This window comes from Musca autumnalis, unplaced genomic scaffold (assembly GCF_047663935.1).
Source record: "Musca autumnalis isolate F117 unplaced genomic scaffold, ASM4766393v1 scaffold_4, whole genome shotgun sequence".
Taxonomy (NCBI): Eukaryota; Metazoa; Arthropoda; class Insecta; order Diptera; family Muscidae; genus Musca; species Musca autumnalis.
This window is the reverse complement of record NW_027411977.1, coordinates 248,109,861-248,126,089: the sequence shown is the minus strand read 5'-3', so window position 1 is coordinate 248,126,089 and position 16,229 is coordinate 248,109,861. Positions and strand designations below refer to the sequence as shown.

Below are 16,229 nucleotides of genomic sequence, written 5' to 3'. Positions count from 1 at the left end.
ACATTCTTTTCTTCAAGGAATCCATCACTTAGTTTCTTTTTTGTTTGTGTTTTCAAGATCACAGTCATAGCCGCACATAGATGTTCGTTCTAAACACAATATGAAAGAAAGATAAAAAATAAAAAACAAACATTTTATTTTAGTTTGATTCTATTCTATTTGACTACTGACGACGACTACTGATACCGTTTAGAGTGCAATGTAATCGTTAGGCTGTGTGGCTGGTGGCTGGGATAACATATTTGCGCGGCATATAATTAGCAAATTCAAAACTATCTCATTCTTGTTTTGTGCATGTTATGGCCACTAGCCAATTCTAAAACTGTTGGGCTAAAACAATAATAAAAGTACAATTATTTTACTAAAGACATTTGCTGGTGTACCTCTCTTGAGTGAAGTGCTGTTCATTTGGGTTTGCGGATTATGTGATATCCTTTAATTATATAATATAGTGAAAGTGTAAAGTGAAAATGAAACCGAATAAGAAAAAACCTAGAATACGCAATAGGCCACGTAATAAAGCCAATCGATTATTGGCTTCACAAGACGAAGTACAAGAAAAATATCAGGATGAAAACACCTTTGACGAGCAAGTGCATGAAGAACCGTTACAAAATGTAAATAGAAACGAAGAAAATGTTAGTGATGATGACGATATGCCGGACTTGGAGGATGAAACTAAATCCAATGAAGAATTGGATCCTGTAATAAAAATGCAAAGTATAATCCATGAGAAAATATTGAAAATCCCAGACAAAGAATCTAGTGACAAAACTACGGAACAGGAAACAACTGAAAATTCCAAAGAAAAAATTAAAGAGAATAATGTTGTTGTCAGAGAGCAACTAACTGAAAATAATTTTGACAAACAGTCAAAATCTAGCGGTAAATCTGACGCCCCTGCAACAACTCACTATCCCAAAGTTAATCAAAAATCGAAAGATAAAATTAAAGAGCCTTTCAAAGAGAAAGAAAATAAAAATTCAACATCCAATAATAAGTCGGAAAACTCCCAAATTCCAAAATTTAATCAAAAATCCAAGGAGAAAGAGAAAGAGAATGCAAAAGAAAAAGTGCAGGAAGCATCGGAACCATCAAAAGCTAATCCAAAAGCAAAGGAAAAGGTTAAAGAAAATGACAAAGAAAAAGAGAGTGCTTCGGAACCTAAAACTGAGAAAAATGCATTTATACAGAATTTACAAAAGAAAATGGAGGCAATGATGTCTGATGGCGGTGAGTATAAAATAACAACTGAGAGAAAGTTAATAGAGGTTTTTCTGTGAAAATTCTCGGTGAATTTTGTCTTTCCACCGTATCAACTTAAAGGATAAAGTGAGTAAACTCACCGGGAATTTACGTTCAGAATAACTCCCAATGTATAAAAGGAAACTTGATTCAATCCGCCAATGATATTGTCAACTTTGGGGACATTTTTAAAAAATTTTAACATTTATAAATTTTAGGCCTTTATTACAAGTTTACTTCGATGTAATATAAAGAAGTCCGTATGACCAAGAGTTTACATTAACCTAATAAGGTAGCCTTCAAAAACCTAATCAATTTCAAAACCTAACTTGATCCAGTAGTGCGATTCTCTAAAGGTTAAAATACATTGAACTTTGTTGTAGAGTTGGGCAATTGAACGACCTAGTTCACTGTCCTAGTTCAAAAACGTATGAGTAACATCATACAATCTAACGTGAGATAGTAAGTATACGCATTTTGTTCATACAAACAATGGGTGTCCAATGAACTAGATTGTGAACTAGGTCGTTCAATTGCCCAACTCTACTTTGTTGCTTGCTTCACGCTCAATTTCATGTAGAAGAATAAAGGCCAAGTACTACCTAATTCAAAAGCTGCCTAGTTCATTTGAATTAGGTAGTACTTTGCCTTTGGTCTTTTACATGAAACTGAGCGTGATGAAGCGGCGTATTTCATTGTGTTTCTACCTTAAAGGTGTGAATAGAATGAAATACGCCGTTTTTTTCACGCTCAGTTTCATGTAAAAGATTAAAGGCCAAGTACTATCTAATTCAAATGCTTCCTAATTCATTTGAATTACGTAGTACTTGGCCTTTAGTCTTTTACAAGGAACTGAGCGTGAAAAAGCGGCGTATTTCATTGTGTTTCTACCTTAACTCATTTTTTGAGTTACCGACAAGAATCGGTAACATTAAAACGCAAAATTATAAATGAAAAGTTAAAATAAAAGTTGACAACACTGTTGCTATCGGTAGAACTTTGCGACTACTTTCTATTGGTCGCTAACTTAGAGGTAGTTTACACTATCTATCAATGTCATATGACACGAAATAAAAACATTCCATATCTACCCACGCACGCAATGTGGACGCGTCATTTTAATACATTTTTGCTGGTGTGGACGCACAGAGTAAATGGCGTAAGGAAAATCCCCAATATTGCACATATTAGCGACTATATAATGATGGAAAATTTCATGTCATATGACATTTACATATAGTGTAAACTACCCCTTAACGAATAATATCGTTAATTACCGAAATTATAAGCATTTTAATTTTACCGATTTTTGTCGGTAACTCCAAAAATTTGTTACTGCTAAAGCTAAATAACGACGGAACGTACACAAATATTTCATCAACCTACCAAAACAACGCTCTCTGAGCGTCTGTATTACCGAAATACGTTGAGTCCAAAATCACATTTAAAACACAAAATCCGCGACTGAATCTTACTTAAATGTTTTTATTCGTAAAACAAATAATTTTCCTTTGCAATGAATTGTATTTCATGTTTTGTTGGGCTTTTGTTTGTAAAATACAAAACACACACACATACAAATAATAACGTTCTGTCAAAGTTAAACTTTTTCAACTTACAAAAAGTATACGCTCGACGTATTTCGGCAGTTCTCATAAGAATACATGGGTTCTACTTTTTTCACCACACACGGCCTGGGTATACGTCCGTATATAGGTATGGGCCTTAGAGAATCGCACTACAGAAGTAGTCATGGTAGAACAAATATAAGGAAAAGTAAATACTACTACAAATACAACTCAACAACAACCACAAAGGAATTTGTTTTTAATTGTAACGTTACTGTCACCGGTACATGAAAACAAAACAAGGAAATGTAGAATTTTTGCAAACATTTTTGGGGTCGCTGAAAATTCATTGAAAAAGGAGATGCTATCTCCAACTTTTGTTTTTGATATCAAAGAAGTACATATTTATTAAGGCTTTATGTTTTTTTAAATTTAACAAAGTACCACACATATTAACAAATATTGTAGCGCCTCTACAAAGGCCTATGTACATAAGCTGCCTTGCCTGATTGCCTTGCGTTCCTGCTTCATTTCTGACATAACAAAAATAAAAGAATAAAGAAGGCCGAAACAATTTCTAACTAGGTTGTCCTTTTCTTTTTTATTCGTTTATCAGAAGCAAGCAAGTGCTGTTTTACATTTAAGCGACTTGTCTTACGATTTTTTGTCTCCTCTTTGTGGTGGTTATTCTTGTTAGGCAGAGTTGCAAAACATAGTAAGAGAAATTGAAACAAAATTTAGTTTTGCAATGAATTTTGTGCATAAAAAATCATTTAAAGCATAAAATAATTATTTGTTATAAGCATTTTAAAATTTGTATAACATATTTTTATAAAATACCTTCTTTTTACATTAAGTATTTTTAACAAAATGTACACTTGGTACCATGTTACAAAAAAATGCAACCCTGTGTGTGAAATTTACGAAGATGAGCAAAGAGGAGACAAAAAATCGTAAGACAAGTCGCTTAAATGTAAAACAGCACCAAGGCAGGCAGGTGAGGCAGCTTATGTACCCAGGCCTTAAGCGGTGTTTTAGTGTGCGACACGTCGTTCGGACTTGGAAGAGGTTACATTTAATTGATATGAAGAAGTCTTTATGGGAAATAGTTTTTTTCTGATGAATGTATATTTTTCTTAAAAAATATATATCCCTTATGTACATCTAAATAGAAATAAATATATAAAATGTCCTATGGAATTTGACACTAAAGTTACAACCCAGTTCCGTCAGCTGTGTATTGCTGTTACCTTTTATTGTTCTACCATGAGAAGTAGTATTACTTGGCGTTTACACAAGACAGACTGTCTGCAAAAACAACTCTGATTTAATAATACATACAAACATTTGGATAGTTGCCTCGGCACTGTCTGGTAATGTTCGTAGACAGTAAACATGGAAATTTTTGAGTAAATGAAAAAAATCTATTTCAAATAACAAAAAAGACAACAGGACTGGGATGCAATAAAACAAAAACAAAATATGTGAACGGAAAACAAAAAGAAATCGACGATTTTCATTTATAATTTTACAACTGGTTTTGCAGTTTTCTGGACGTCACACAGGCATGTTTTAGGTTTTTGACAATCAATACATGTACTCAACTGTCTTGTCATGTGTAAACGCAGGGTTAAAAAGAAAGCTTCCACATTTGCAATCTGAATTGAATTCAAGAATTGGCGGGAACCAAAACAGACCCTTATCTAAAATTCACTCCGAGCCGAATTGAAAATCTAACAATGCAAATTGTAGCTTTAATTTTGTTTACCCTCAGCCTCTCATTCGATTAGAAAAGTGACTCTTCGGAATAATGATTAAAGAATCCAACCATTCAACCTCGCAATGTTTTTTCTGAACTTAGATCAAGTTCGAAGATGTCCACTCCTTAAGGTAGCCCCACACTAATTCCAGCGAGGGGAGTCGTGTCGCGTTGCCAGTTGCAATTTTTCCATTACGTATGGCAAAAGTCGCACGACGACGTCAAATTTTGTCGCCGTAATGTTCATTTTCCGGCGACAACAAATTAGCTGTCGCCGTTCATTTTTACTAACGAAAAAAAATAAAATAAATGCTCTGTTCCAGAACCTGCAAGAAGCTACTAATTTTTACTACGAAATAGTAATAATATAAAATAGTAAAAAGTAGTAGATTCTTGCGGTACTGGAACAGACCAAAAAAGAAATAAAAATAACTTGTTATCGACGATTATTTTCTATCGCTGTACGTAGTGCATTTTTTAAATTTTGTCGCAGAGACGATAGACGACGCGACATGACTCGCCTCGCTGTACGGAATCTGCCCATAAATTTCAAAATTGTCGCTAAAATGATGCGCACGATAATTCGCGAAAGGGAGTAACTGATCTGATTTGAAGTTTTCCGCAATGTAACATTCTTTCCAGAAATATATCAGGTACAAATATGGACTATATCGATCCACTGCTGCGGGTACATCTCGGGTAAAAGTTCTGTTTACTATTTGTACGTAAGTCAAGCTTAATCTCATATTTGTTGCTTTTAAATTTAAAAAATAACAAGTTTAAAGTGGTATGTAGTTAAAATTGATTACTTTAGGGGATGGCAGAGAAGACTAGTTTCGTCCAACGCCACTTGGACTCATCAGTTCTCTTAGTTCATTGTATTGAATCAAAGAACCCTTCCCCAATTTTATGACGAGTCGATCTCAAGAATAAGTGTGACTGATGAATTCCTTTAAATGCGAATTCAACCGAAACACCTAAAAACTCTCGTAGCCGCATATGTAAAACAAATTGTAGTGGGAGCAGTTAATTTGGTTTACATATGCGGCTATGGGAGTTTTTACAGGTTGTCTACGCGGCTTCTATTTCAACGGCACCATTTTTTCGGGACAAGTAGATACTTCCTGAGATAATGGCCCAAAAGCTCTATAAAAACTTTGGAGAAAACTTCCAAAAGTGCATCAAGTTCCCAGGAGGTCTGTATCGGGCAACACCTCTCTCGCAAAAGTTCACAACTTCCGCATAAATGCAGTTTAGGGGCTGTTTGAGGATTCTATTGACATTAGGTGTGTTTGTTTACTCAACAATTCATACAAATTTGTACAAGTTCAGTAACTTCTTGTAATCGGCTAAGGTCTTTTGCATTGTACTGTAGAGTAAACGAACAACATCTAGTAACAATTTGTACAAATATTGAGTAAACGAACACACATATTATTTATCGAAGGTCCTTAGTCCTTGTGATTTTGTCCGTCCTACAGTGACTTAATAAGTCATGACTGGCGACACGATAACTATCGAAAGTAATGACTCTCAAAATTAGATCCAGTTCTACCTAGTTCACTCCTTTGCTTCGGATAATACATAATACATATTTTCTTTTATATTTTAAAAATTCTAGTGAATATTGAATCAAGATTCCTTACATTGCCGTCAAAAGAAGTGCGAATTGCAAAAAATACGAATATATTACAAATACGTACCTTGTTCAACTTTTCAGGCGATGAAAATCTTCCAAATACCCTAATGGAAAATCTGAAAAAACTATTAGATCAAAAACCAATGACAGATATTGAATCAAGTGATGATGAAGAGGAATATGTTGAATACATTTATAAACCAAGAAAGTATTTTCTTGTCGGTCTATGCAATGTAAGTGTGGCGGAGGGTGGAAAGAACACTCTAGCGGTGTGTCGAAGTAGTACGTGAACATTTTATGCTTCTTTGCAGCTTTGTAAATGTGATTTATGTAAAATCGAACAAGTGATTGAATGTTCAAAATGCCATATGACTTATTATTGCAACATCGATCACATGCAAAATGATGTGGAACATCGACAATTATGTGCGGCATTACAACAAGTGGCAGCGGATGTTTCAGGTAAGAAATGTTAATATTTATGTTGTGAATAATATACAGTCGAACTGCTCTATAACGAATAATGAATTCTCTGTAGCGAATTGTTTAAAAAAGTAAGATCTCCAGCAAAATTAATCCCTATAACGAATTTGAATTTCTCTATAACATTATTATTCGACTGGGCCCGACTACATGATACCCTACACCACTGTGGATATGTAAAAATGTACTTGGGCGCTATATCCAAAAAGACCGATTTCAAAGTCAAGGCTGTAGGTTATTAAAACAATGAAAGGGCAAATGAATCTTACAAAATTTAATATTTAAATAACATTTCCGTGGGTCTGTGTCATTACCGTGGGTTGAAAAAAAAAATACTTAAAAGTAGTAGCTAATTTAGTTGCTAAATTATGCATAAAATTTTCTTATAAAGTAGTATCAGCCGAAGAATATTTATTTAAACCCATTTTCGCACTTTGCCGTTTTCGACCCCCAAACAAGTCTTTTCGCAATATTCACCCATATTCAATTCTGACCTACCATATTAAAAAAAGTTTATTACACAAAAAAAATCATTATATAGCCCCTCTTTTTTATAGAGCTATTCTGGTTGTTGTTTATTTGCATACAAATAATAATTTCACATATTCCTCTCTAGGGGGCCATATTTTCAGCAAATGCTCTGATATGTCTCCAGATCAATTTCGTTCCTATCGCATTATTGTGATACGCAAAGTCTCGGAAATTTTACAAAGACCTCTATCAGCTACTGAACAAGAAGTTTTACTATTTCCACGACTGTGTATAAATCTAAAATGCCGTAAGTTTGAGGGTTTGACTGATTGTGCTAACTGTGGCATGGTGGCTTATTGTAAAGAACCACCACATCTTCCCAGCGAACATGAAAAATGGTGTAAATTCTATCAACTTTTCAAAGAGCTGGTAATGCATCAAGAGAAATTCGGACGTTTGGATCCATCACTGCCAAGTAAAATTTTAAAGGATACACCGTTGACGTGTAATACCACCAAGGATTTATTTAAAAAACTGAATATGGGTAAGGAGTCTATCTCAAGTTGTATTTTTCTATATGGTTTTTATTTTGTATTGTGCCTTATAGATTTGCCCGAAAACAGTTGTGAAAATGCTGCCTTGACACAAATCTCCACTGCCCCTTTGACAGCTTGGTATGCCTTGAAATTGACTCAACAACTAAACAAACATGAAGAACTTACCATACATTTAATCGGTTGGTATCACCTCATCGATACAGTTCCTAATTAAAGGTGGCAATAATTTCAGGTGCCGAAATTGAGTTCGAAGTTGATATTTTACACAAATGGGAATTGTTTTTCCTGCACATTGCACCCGTGGTTAAGAAGTTAAATGTAGTGTTTGTGGGACCCGAATTAAACCCCAACAATATTTCCTTTGAACAATTACAGAAAACCAAGTAAGCCCATAACACACTAACAAAAATTGTCCTAAAATTCTCTTTTCCAGATGCTGCAAGGTATGCCAGAAAAATCAACGCACAGTGAAATATTTCTTTGAGGCAAATATTTATCATGATTATTGTGGCTCCAAGCGATTCTTAAGGCCAAACTTGAGTAAGAAGAGAACATTAAAACGTTTCCTTATTTATTTTCTTTCCTCTTTGCTTTTAGTTTGTTTCTTTAATGCCGGTCTATATCGTTCCACCGGCTTCAACATGGAGGATACATGGCCCGAAACAATCCTTGCTGCTGCCAATCTACACGTACCCATAGTTGTTACAGCCTATACCGAATATGAATCCCCCTTGGATTTGGAACGTTTCCTAGAAGAAGGTGGTCGTGAAATGACAATTTTGGAAAAACCTTCAGAAAATTTGTTTTCTTCTGTTAAGCCCGAAAGAAATTTCATATCCGACGATGAGGCTCCGTTTATGTTTAAAAATTACTACAGTTTTATTTTACATTAAAATTTGTATATATTTTTCACTTTACTTAAATGAAAATATAAATTTTGTAATTATTTACTACATACTTAAAATGTACATCCAGATTGTTTTAACTACTTGGCCTCAGCCATTTTAGCAATACGTATATCCACAGGATTTCGTAATTTACGTGCAGGTTTAACCAGTTCACTTTCATCCATGGGTTCAATAATTTTACCCTTTTGCGTTATGACCGAAGGGCGTGTTAGTAGACGGAAGGCAGTTTCGGTTACAAAGTTACGACCCAAAGGCGCTCTTATGCTGGCTTCGTAATCTTTAAGGGAGGTGAATGGGAAGGGAACATCAGATACCAAGTGGTTTCTTAGTTTCTTATTGACATTTTCGTTGATATAGACACCGTCTTTATTTTCATCTTTGCGCTTTTCTTCAGGTGCCAATTTGAGTAAGAGGCGTTTATTTCTTCTCTCCATTTGTTCTTTGGAAATACCAGCTCCAGCCCACGAACCCCAACCGGGCATAGAGAGTTGTATTTCAGCATCTTTAAGTTCAGAATCTTTTGTTTTGTCCCGGCTAAAATCAGCAACGATATCATCATCTTCAAAGGCCTGAGCAATGGTCATTTGCTGATCGGCATTGGGATCTTCATCCTCATCTGCCATATCTATATCACCCATTGCCTCGCTGACTGTATTGAAACCAATGCCATGCTGTTTCAGTTTAACAGTTGCTAATTTATTGGGATCTATTGTGTCTGTTAGAGTAGCTGAAGTCTTATCCTTGGACTCTGTTGTTGTTTCATTGACTTTAGTTGACATTGCTTTATCCAAGGTTTCGTTTATTTTGTCCATTGCATTCGTATCTACTTCCTCACCATCCAACTCATTTTTCAATTCTTCATCAATCTCTGGTCTTGTGGCTTTATTTTTAAAAGACAGATCCTTTAAGTTCTTCAATGGATCATGGCCTTTGGAAAACTTCTTTTTATCTTTTTTACTTTCCTTTAACTTTTGCCCTTTTTCACTGATTATGTCTAATTTCTTTTGTAGTTTTTCTCTTATCATATCCTCTTGAGCATCAAATATGTCATCAATAGATTTGACTTCAACAGGATCAATTTCTTCAACCAACCATCCATTTTCGAGTTTTTGAGTTTTTTTGGGTTTACTCTCTGTTTTCTTATCGAGTTTCTTTCTTTTAAGTGCTTTGGAAGATTGCTTTGCACTTTCCTTCTGTACAATCGCCTCTGATGGAACATCAGCTTCCCTTTCTTCGTTGTCTTGCAAAGTTTCTTCTTCCTTGTCGGAACCATCTTCTTCAGGTTTACTTTCTTCCTCCTCCTCCCCTTCTTCCTGTTCCTCATTTAACAAACGTTTATACTCCTCAAGCATTTTTTCATTGTCATTACGTTCTAGCCAATATTTACGCCAATTTGGTTGTTCCTCTTCATTCGAGGCTGCATTTTCTTTTTTGCCCACAGTAGTCCATGGATTGAAAGGATCATAGTCAGGATCATCTTCATCTACTTCCTCTTTCTTTTCCCCTTTCATTTCTTCATCTGAATCTTCATCCTTGACTTTTTGTGTCAATTCACGGCTAATTTGCAATTGTTCCGACAAGTCTTTGCGCACATCCTTGTCATATTTGGCACGTATTTGTAAATTCTTAGCCCATGTGCCAGTATTTTTATGCCTCAAACTGGCTCTTTCCAATACCCTTGACTTTTCCAAAGCATTAAGTTTTTCCATGGCAGCTTCGGGATTTGTTTTCTGTAGCAACTCAAATTGTTTGATTTGTTCCTGCATTTTTTGTTTCTTCAGCAATTTGTGGTATTTCTTTGATTTGATTTTCTTCTGCAAACGAGCCTTTACTGATTTTTGAGCTTCACGCATTTTCAAGTAAGCTAATTCTTTGCGTTTGGCTATCAGTTCCTCCTTGGTTAATTTCTTTTGTAACAATTGCTGTTCTTGTTTCTCCAACTCGGCAGGATCTTGAGTATCGCCCAAATGTTCACGTTTCATTTTGGCATATTTGTTCTCCAATTCTTCCATTTGCAGCATAAGGTCGGTTTTAACACTTTGCTCCAAGGGTTTGCGATTCAGAGAGGTGTTGACATAGACTGTTTCCGATTTCAAAGGAAATACCTAATCGAAAAGGAAGTTGGTTAAATATAGAATAATCGTTTATTTCTCATGACTTACCTGTGTTTCCGCGGATCTATTTGAAGCCACTACTGCATCCCATTTGGCCAGCTTTGCCTTAACGTTTTCGTAACCAATAGTTCTCTTGATACGTTCAGCTGCTGGCTTCTCCAAAGGTTTCTCTAGCACCTTTTTAGTGGTGACAGTTTTCTTGAGTTCCTTACCCGTTTCCAATAGCTTCTTATTTCCCTTTAGCACTTGCACCAAGTCATTAATAGCTACTGGTTGAGCCTTGGGTTTGGAGACAACTGCCGTTCCCTTGACCAATTGGAATTCATCTTGCATCAACTTTGGCTCATCACGTGTTGATTTCCGTATATGTTGGCTCTTTCCCAAACTGCTGATAGCCTGCAGCAATTGTTTGTGGGATTTGGGATTGACTTGTTCTTCATCGTCACTCATGTTTCCGTTGGTAAATTAATAAAAATCGAATTGTATTTAACAAAAGACTGCACCACGTTCCACACTTTTATTTTTTTGACAGCAGTTTGTTGACATTGTCTCGTGAGAGAAAATGTCATACTGGCTGTCAAGTTTAATTAAACACAATAAAGTCGTTGGCGTAACGTAAATGACAGCTGAGAACAGTAAGGCCTCGTACACACGCTGCGACTTTTGATGCATGTATCACCATTTTTTTAGCGGTGTTGCAAAAAATAGTAGTGATGGAGGGAATGAAAATGTATGAAATGTAAAATTTCATGACTAATCATTTAATTTATTAATACCATTTAGATTGTTAAAATTATTTAATGTACATCATGGATTTAAAAGAATGTAATAAAAATAAATGGACTAAACTTCCTCCTTTATTTGATAAGTTTTGGTCTGTTCCAGTACTGCAAGAATCTACTAATTTTTACTATTTTTTCCGATAACATAAAGGAAAAAATGTTATCGTAGTAAAAAATAGTAGCTTCTTGCAGGTTCTGGAACACAGCATATGTTGTTAGTTTTTTATTGCCTTCATAGTTGAAACTGAATTGCCCAACAGGTATTATAATATGGGCTATTTTACTCTAAAGAAAAGTAATTGTCGGAGTTTTATTACCTGTATCTCGTAGAATGAAATAACCCGAATGTTGGAAAATACACTCTTACCTAACAATGTTTTTTTCCAAAAACGTTGTTATTTACATTTGTATTCAACAAATATTTTTACCTGTTTCAATAATTTTGGTTTAACAATTTATACCTACATGCATTCAACAATCATAACATGTATGTAAAATCGTACATGTTTGTTACAAAAATTACACTTCTTACAATATTACGAAAAAATGCAACCCTACAAGTACGAAAATGGTGATGCATGCATCAAAAGTCGCAGCGTGTGTACAAGGCCTAATAAAGGTGAAAACACAATGGATTTTTGTTGCTTATTTTTTCGGCCTCGCTTCAAAGCGCAAAAGTGAAATTGTACTGTTTTCGATAGGAAAGGCCACAACGAATCGAGGCTTCAGGCCACAAAGTTGAAAATTGTTGAATTTTGAATTCTTCGCCTGGCTTTATTTTTGACATTTCGTTCCGACATTCAATTTGATATAAACACGTGTTCAATCTGAAAACTAGAATTTGACTGTAATTTTTATGTTCGGTACTAATTATTTACGAACAATTCATATTAAAAAAATTGAATTTTATTTGATATATTGAAATAACTATGTTTATAGCGCCCATGAATTTTACGCTTCGATGTGTGATACCAAGAAATAAGCGGCCTAGTTAAGAAATAAGCTAAGCAGGAAAATTAAGCTAAAAGCTGAGTCCCAATTTACATTGGGCGAGTTTACTTGCGGCAATTGTCAGTTTGTAGGTGAGAGAGGGTGCTGAGAGGCAAAGGGTTACCATATACCTCACCTCTCTCTCCTACAAAATGACAATTGCCGCAAGTAAACTCGCCCAATGCAAGGCATATTTATTAAAGGTAGAAGTGACAACCAGCTGTATTCTTACTTTTTTTGTAAATTTAGTTTTCAAAATGTAATAGGGTCTGCTCATGAAATTTGAAACTTCGAAATTTGCTAACATAAAATACTTATTCTCATCGTAAACGTGTAATAAAAATTACCTACGAGATTTCTGAATGCGTTATATTTACATTTTGATTCAAATTTGTTCTATTTTAGAGGATTTTCAAAATGTATTTATGTGTTTCCTGAAAAAAATTTTGGAACGACCCTAATATTCAATATTTTCTTTGACAAGTAATTTTCAATAACAACAATGTTGTTTTTGTAAATATTTTAGTTGTTGTAATTCATGCACATACCTTCTATAAATTTGCCTTGGCCCAATGTAAATTGGGACTGACTGTGTTCCATGGTACAATAATACAGGTAGCATTATCATGCCAGCTGATTGTAACATAATGTGTCAATTGCATTGAATTGATGTCAAATTTTTGTTGCCAACAATTGCCGATGCGGCTACCTTTGTATTTGTACCATGCTGTGTTCTCACCTTAATGGGCAAGGCAAATTTATATAAGGTATATGCATGAATTACAACAACTAACAAATTTACAAAAACAACATGGTTGTTATTGAAAATTAATTGTCATAGAAATTGAAAGGTTTGTTATTTTGCTATTTTTACCATTAAGACATTTCATAGACATTTCGTTTTCCAGAAAGTTGTTTATTGATGCCTTTGCTATACTTTTGTGGTTGATTGTTTTTTTGAATTTTGAACGGTTTAGTATCTATGGAGCAGAAGCCGAGAAAAGAGGATAAAATTCGAAATTGTTTTGCTATTTTGACCATTAAGATCCGTTTCTACTGAGTTCGTATATTCTAGGAAGATGATTATTGAGATCTGAGGTACATTTTGTAGCTGGTTGTTTGCTTCAAATGTGATCGGTTTGATAGCTGTATAACAAATAATCTGTTCCAGAACTGCAAGAATCTACTAATTTTTACTATTTTTTTCGATAACATAAAGGAAAAAACGTTATCGTAGTAAAAAATAGTAGCTTCTTGCAGGTTCTGGAACAGAGCAAAAACATGAGACAACATTTTAAAAGAAATTTGACCATGGCGATTTTGACCTTGCAGGTGAAGTTTGATGGATTATATGTGTTCACAATTTTTGTTCTTTAAGAAAAGAGCTACAACTTTGCCTGTGAGATAAATTCAAATTTCCTAACGGTTTGGAAAAAATAGCCCTGACTAAATGACCCTTTTTACATCAAAGACTCAAACCTTTGGAGGCCTATAACCGCGAAAGTTGATGAGATAGGAAAAAACGGCGAGACACGTGTCTTTTCGTTTTTTGTGTTCTATCATACTGTGGAGTCAGAATATGGTTAATAAAACATGACTCAAAAAATTACACACAGTTGGTCTGTTCCAGTACTGCAAGAATCTACTAATTTTTACTATTTTTTCCGATAACATAAAGTAACAAATGTTATCGTAGTAAAAAATAGTAGCTTCTTGCAGGTTCTGGAACAGAGCATGTTCCAGTACTGCAAGAATCTACTAATTTTTACTATTTTTTTTCGATAACATAAAGGAAAAAATTTTATCGTAGTAAAAAATAGCTTCTTGCAGGTTCTGGAACAGAGCAATCAATTAATTTTACTCGTCTTTTGGACAAAAAAAAAGTATGAAAATATGAACCATGTTGCTATGAATTGTGTACCCAGCGAACAACGTGATTCAAATTCTCATACGAACATGTCATAATATACTACGGCTGATGGTCGACTGGGAATAATAGGTGACTCTGTTCCAGAACTTAAAAGTTTTTACAATTTTTACCAGTTTTACACATTTTGCGTTCCCGTACACAAAAGATGTGTTCCTTTACTTACCTGAGGTTACCATTTGTTACAATTTTTAACCTGCAAAGCGTTCCTTAACCCCGAAAAGTGGCAAAACTGGAAGCAATTTTTAAGAGAGTGAGAGTGGAGAAAGTGCGAAAATGGGTTTCTCTTCTACCACAGGCTACCAGCAAAATTTCTGCAGGTAAAAAATGGCAGAACTGATTTTTCGACTTTTGTTTGACGATTATTTCACAATAAAAAAGAAAATGAACGAAAAAAGGAGAAAAAGTCGAACGCTGACAAAACTAAATTAAAAACTGTGAAATAAAAGACGAAAATTGATTTTTTATGTTTCTTTTTGACATTGCTGCCAGTAGTGGGATTCTGTAACTCATTTTTGCTGTTACCGACAAAAATCGGTAAAATTAAATCGCAAAATTATGACTAAATACATATAGAAAAGTTGGCATCACTGTTTGTGTCGGTAGAGGCTAGCGACTACTTTTTATTCATCGTTAACTTACCGAAAAATTTCGTTAATTATCGAAATTATAAACATTTTAATTTTACCGACAAATATCGATAACAGCAAAAATGAGTTACAGAATCCCACTACAGTAGTGGGATTCTGTAACTCATTTTTGCTGTTACCGACAATAATCGGTAAAATTAAATCGCAAAATTATGACTAAAAACATAAAGAAAAGTTGGCATCACTGTTTGTGTCGGTAGAGGCTAGCGACTACTTTCTATTCATCGTTAACTTACCGAAAAATTTCGTTAATTATCGAAATTATAAGCATTTTAATTTTACCGACAATTATCGATAACAGCAAAAATGAGTTACAGAATCCCACTACTGTAGTGGGATTCTGTAACTCATTTTTGCTGTTATCGATAATTGTCGGTAAAATTAAAATGCTTATAATTTCGATAATTAACGAAATTTTTCGGTAAGTTAACGATGAATAAAAAGTAGGTGCTAGCCTCTACCGACACAAACAGTGATACCAATTTTTCTTTATGTTTTTAGTCATAATTTTGCGATTTAATTTTACCGATTTTTGTCGGTAACAGCAAAAATGAGTTACAGAATCCCACTACTGATCTACCATTTTTCCGTTCCTTTACTTTTCTGGTAAAAATGTTCATGAGAGAGCAATTTTGAGCAATTTTGACACTTTTCTCTTTTACCACCCTTACCATTAAAAAAGTAAAGGAACATAGCTAAAATTTATATGAAAATCGTTTACGACTTTTACCACTTTATAATGTGCCGTTTCCACGGTACGTCGTTCGTTCTCTATTCGTTGTTCGACCCATAACTACGAATAAATTACTTATTTCCCCATACAAAATTTTGTGAACGAACGACGATTTTACTACGTTGTTCGTGTAGAAATACTCTCCGAACAACGATAAAATAAGTCCCATCTCTAACAAATGAGAGCATTTATCGAAATAAATTAATTATGACAGACAAAATATAAAATTTAAAAATGTAGGCCTTTTTTAGAAAAACTGAAAAACATGAATTAAAAGTAAACGGTTCAACGATTAGTATACGTTCAAAGCATAGCAAGTTTGCTATTCTCTTTCATTGCAGTTCCATTTTTGATCCATTGTTTTAATTTCGCGTACAAATCTAGAAACAAAAATCAAATACCT

At 34.5% G+C, this 16,229-nt stretch overlaps 2 protein-coding genes across 2 annotated transcripts; one reads left to right on the top strand and one right to left on the bottom strand.

The window, feature by feature from the left end:
• Positions 1-9: 9 nt before the first annotated feature.
• On the top strand, positions 10-8,690 carry LOC141402707 (uncharacterized). Its single transcript, XM_073984510.1, has 8 exons — positions 10-1,233; positions 6,293-6,444; positions 6,523-6,673; positions 7,311-7,709; positions 7,773-7,901; positions 7,955-8,105; positions 8,156-8,262; positions 8,320-8,690. The coding sequence occupies exons 1-8, from the start codon at positions 471-473 to the stop codon at positions 8,613-8,615; spliced, it is 2,148 nt and encodes a 715-aa protein (XP_073840611.1). The 5' UTR covers positions 10-470; the 3' UTR covers positions 8,616-8,690.
• Positions 8,573-11,365, bottom strand: LOC141402706 (U3 small nucleolar RNA-associated protein 14 homolog A). The gene is made up of 2 exons (XM_073984509.1): positions 10,793-11,365; positions 8,573-10,735 (listed from the first exon to the last, which is right to left on the bottom strand). The coding sequence occupies exons 1-2, from the start codon at positions 11,192-11,194 to the stop codon at positions 8,708-8,710; spliced, it is 2,430 nt and encodes an 809-aa protein (XP_073840610.1). The 5' UTR covers positions 11,195-11,365; the 3' UTR covers positions 8,573-8,707.
• Positions 11,366-16,229: the final 4,864 nt, after the last annotated feature.